The sequence below is a fragment of the Lactuca serriola genome, chromosome 4 (assembly GCF_051521515.1).
Source record: "Lactuca serriola cultivar US96UC23 chromosome 4, Lser_US96UC23_V15, whole genome shotgun sequence".
Lineage (NCBI taxonomy): Eukaryota > Viridiplantae > Streptophyta > Magnoliopsida > Asterales > Asteraceae > Lactuca > Lactuca serriola.
Window position 1 is genome coordinate 145169437 of NC_136411.1, and position 4711 is coordinate 145174147.

Below are 4711 nucleotides of genomic sequence, written 5' to 3' on the forward strand. Positions count from 1 at the left end.
TGGGATTTTACTTATGTTGACCTTGAGGATACATGGAACAAAATACATAATTATTTATCACTTTCTGAGCGTCGTGAAAACTTTAAAGTACTCCGTCTCAGGATTTACGGCTCCAATAAAGGTATAAAAATTTTCTTATATTTAAATTGTTTTATTGTTATGTTTTTTATTTTAATTTTAACTTTTATTACTGTAATTGTAAAAAATTGTAGATATGGATATATGAGATGATTCCGGCTGTTCGTGCATGTGGATTTGTATTGAGAAAAAATAAAGACTTGCCTCGGATGAAACGATGGAGTGGAACAAAAAAATTGAAATGGGTTGACGTGAACAAGATTTGGTCAAAGATACAGGTTTATAAATTTTTCGTTTATTATTAATAAACTTGATTATTATACTTTTATATGCATTTTTAATATGTTTAATTTTTTAGGAGGGGCAACCACCAAGACAAAACATGTTACCGGGTGATGGTGAGATGACATCTTGTTATTATATGTCATTTCAAGAGTATGTATATGGTGAAGGGAAAGCAGTTCCATCCCCAGTACGGGACCATTTTAGGAGACAAGACGAATCTTCGTCTAGTATGTCGTCCAGTGGTCGCTCTCATGGTAGAGGTCGGGGCAGTGGGAAACACAACCTAGACGAGGTGTTGAAACGGCTACATGCACTGGAGCAGCATGTGTTTATGAACCGACAACCTACAGAGGTTTTTGTTGAAGAAGTGAATACTGAACAATTTTGGAACGACATTACTTTTGATGATCCGATAGTGTCACAAAGAAAATATGATGAACAAGTTAGTTACACGCTACATTATTTTTTAAATTTTATTAACATATATGAATACCTGTGTTCATATTTTATATTTGAAAATATAGGTTGTGCAAGATGAAGTGATGAATAAAAACAATACAACTGAAAATGTTTTTGGTGATATTCAAGACGACAAGGTTGTTATAGATATTACCTTTACGATTTTAATAATTACTTTTTAATAATGTGTCTTTCATTATTAAGTAAAAAGTTATATTTTTAATGTAGGTGTTGGAGGAGAGGAATGACTATGCGGGGAACAAATTTGATGATGATGTGTTTGATGTAAATGATTATAGTGAAGTTAAAGAGGTTCTTATAGTTACATTAATTTATATTTTGTTTTTAGTAGATTAAATCATTTATTTAATTAGATATTATTGCTTATTAAATTATGTGTATTTCGTTATTAAGTATAAAGTTTTATTTTTAATGTAGGAGTCGGAGGAGAGGAATGACAATGCGGGGAACAAATTTGATGATGATGTGCCGGACGAAGACGAAATAATAATAACGGGAATTGTAGATTATTTTGATGAGTATGATGGCAAAGAAGTTACACCCGATAAACCGAGGACTCGAAAACCATCACAATATTTGTGCCCTCCTTACACCGAGGTATTCGTTTTATTTATAAACTCATGATTTTATGTTTATGTGAATTATCTGAAAGATATAGATTTAAACATTTGAATATTGTTTTTAGTTGCACACGACACCGAAGCAAAAAAGAAGAACAAGAAAGAAGGTTGATATCAAATCAACAAGCCCCGTTCCTCCTCCAGTTTTTGGTGTTGCTCATGACTTCTCCATGTTGCGCCTGCAACCTTACGTAGCAGGCGGTGAGGTTGTCATCCAAAATTATATATTTCATTCATATGATGTCCAACATCGTTTGTTTAATTTCGTGTTAGATAGAGATTTTTGGAGCTCATTGTTTGGGCATACACACGACGGATGGTTGGAGTCAACGGTAAATTAATTGTTAATTTATTATTTTAAAAGTTAATTGTTTTTTAGTCAATAACAAAACTATCATGTGTGCAGCATATAACCATTTGGTACCGACTATTGATGGAGAGATGGTTTGAGAGCAACCGACATACAATAATGCCTCCAAATTTTTTTGTTTCTCATGCTTTGGAAGAAGGACATGACTGGAGGGCGTTTATGGCTGGTATTGCTACGTACCCCAACTTCATGGTTGCTTGGTGGGATGTTGATACGGTAAAATTAATTGTTTATATTTAAAATAATATCGTTATTTTTGTTATGTTTTTGTATTGTGATGTAAAAAAACATAATTTTATTTTCTGATCCTTATACAGGTCTTATTGCCGATTCATTCATCCCCTAATCATTGGCTATTTGAGGAACTACGATTAGCGTCAATGGAAGTGCATATTTATGACAGTCTTGGTAGAGGGCTTATGAAAAATTCAAATCTGAAGGAATCTTTTCCAAATTTGAACGTCGGGTGGCAAATTATTTGGACAAGATTAAGTATTGGGCCCGGATGAACATCCCAAGGATTCCATTGAATATGCAATTCATTTATGAAGAAAATGTTCCCCAACAAAGTAGTCATTTGAGAGATTGCGGTGTTTTTGTTTGTATGTTTATGGAGCAATTCGTTTCAGGTCAACCAATACGTGTTCTTATTGACCCAAAAAATGCAGCTTTAGAGTTCCGTCAACGGATGACAAAATTTTTTTGGGGGTCTAGTCTTGGTCCTATGTAGTTGGATTATATAATTGTATATCTAAATTAATGTTGGATTTGATTATTAGTTTATTTTTACAGTTTACTCAACGGATGGCAAAAAATTTAACGTTACGACAATTACAAAAAATTAATGACCTACTAATTACTTATCAATACATACAACATAAGAACGACTACAACATTTGTTTTAACGTTACAAATACAACAATTTATTGACCTAACAACTTCAAAACCATAAAAACAATATTGAAAAGCTTACAACTTGTAAACAAGAACTGTCAAGAACAACACCCAACTACAAACCAACGCTATTTTTAACTTCTTATTTTCTGATTGAAAGAGTTTATTAGAGTTAGCTACTTTAGCTATTACCATAGATGATTGGTCCTTCTCTTCATCAACCCAATTGATAAACCCGCATTTTGGTCCCTGTTAAATTTAACATTGACAGTAAGAAAATAAATTTTTGTCATGTAAACACGAGGGTTTAAATTTGAATGACGTTAACAACATGATACCAAATATGGGCAAGCGTAAAACAATCTTCATGGGTTTTTAGTTGTACCCGAAATCCTAACGATACGTTCTCCTCCGCAATTGCAGTATGCCATTAGCCTTCTTTTTCTTTTAAATCGGAGTTACTTTCTAAGTTAAAATTTTCATACTGAGTGACACCCATTTATAGAAGAAATCATATTACAGACAATTCTTTTTGACTATGAAATGAACTGGTTTGACTATGAATTCAAAAAGTTGAACTACGAAATGCAGACAAGTACATTCTATAGTATTGTCATGTCGGTCAGTGAAATTTGACTATGAAATGAACTGGTTTGACTATGAATTCAAAAAGTTGAACTACGAAATGCAGACAAGTACATTCTGTAGTATTGTCATGTCGGTCAGTGAAATTTGACTATGAAATGAACTGGTTTGACTATGAATTCAAAAAGTTGAACTACGAAATGCAGACAAGTACATTCTGTAGTATTGTCATGTCGGTCAGTGAAATTTGACTATGAAATGAACTGGTTTGACTATGAATTCAAAAAGTTGAACTACGAAATCCAGATAAGTACATTCTATAGTATTGTCATGCCGGACAGTGAAATTTGACTATGAAATAAACTGATTTGACTATGAATTTAAAAGGTTAAACTATGAATTTTGAACAGTAGAGATACAATATTTTCTATTTATAATTGCATTTGTTTCATATTGCATTTGTGTGATGATTGTAGAGCACTATCATCGGTATTGAAAATGAGTACTTACAGCGAAAGAAGCTTTTCTCAACTACCAATTTTCTTGCATAACCTTCAAAGAACAAATCCTAATACCTTCACAGCCATTAAGAAAACCGATACCAACTGCTTTCAATTCTGTTTTGTGGCTTTAGGTTGCGTTGTATAACATACTTATTTTATTGAGTTATATAATATTTCATGGTAATGTATCTCGTTTAGTTTTTACTTATCACTAATATGTGTTCGTTTTTATGTAGATTCGTACCTTCCTTAGGTGCATGATATCGCTGATATATGTGGGTTATTTACCCCTTCTTGGGAGCTATCTGACAACAATGTACTTCGCAGTGGCTTTAGATGGAAATCATGAACCACTACTCTTAGCAATTGGTTTGGGAACCTTAGAGTGTGAAGAATCATGGAGATGGTTCATGATGAGGTTAAAAGATTGTTTAGGTGAGGACATAGAGGTTGGTTTCATAAGCAACCTGTGTTATAAAATAGACTTTGGTGTTCAGAGTGCCTACCCGAATTCCTATCATGGATATTGTCCTGAAGATATAGCTCGAAAGATACGTGAGTCTGTCGGACATAACAATACGGAAGTCGAATCGTTGTTTTGGAAGTCATGCAATGCATATAGCGTTGATGATTTTTACTTGTGTTTGGAAAGGTTGCAAAGTACATGTAGGAAACCACCTTTCTGCACCTTGCTTATGAGTCCAATTTACTGGCTTGACAATATACCAATTTCAAAATGGACACGAGCATTTTTTTCCAAAAATACGTTACAATGTTAAATCGATTGACGTCCCTGAAATTTTGCAAATTATATCCACACGTGAGTTTCCTATAACAACGATAATTGAGTTAATCACCACGTCGATACAATCAAAGTATGTTGAACGGGCCGAAGT

General features: G+C 33.3%; 1 protein-coding gene across 1 annotated transcript; it reads left to right on the plus strand.

Moving 5' to 3' along the window:
* Positions 1-228: 228 nt before the first annotated feature.
* Positions 229-3863, plus strand: LOC145098884 (uncharacterized). The gene is made up of 7 exons (XM_079036478.1): positions 229-356; positions 437-476; positions 888-959; positions 1051-1134; positions 1261-1440; positions 1529-1606; positions 3789-3863. The coding sequence occupies exons 2-7, from the start codon at positions 474-476 to the stop codon at positions 3861-3863; spliced, it is 492 nt and encodes a 163-aa protein (XP_078892604.1). The 5' UTR covers positions 229-356; positions 437-473.
* Positions 3864-4711: the final 848 nt, after the last annotated feature.

Coding starts and splice junctions, on each gene's coding strand:
- LOC145098884 (XM_079036478.1), top strand. Junction 1,135..1,260: donor ATTATAGTGAAGTTAAAGAG/GTTCTTATAGTT, acceptor TTTTTAATGTAG/GAGTCGGAGGAGAGGAATGA. Junction 1,441..1,528: donor TGTGCCCTCCTTACACCGAG/GTATTCGTTTTA, acceptor TATTGTTTTTAG/TTGCACACGACACCGAAGCA.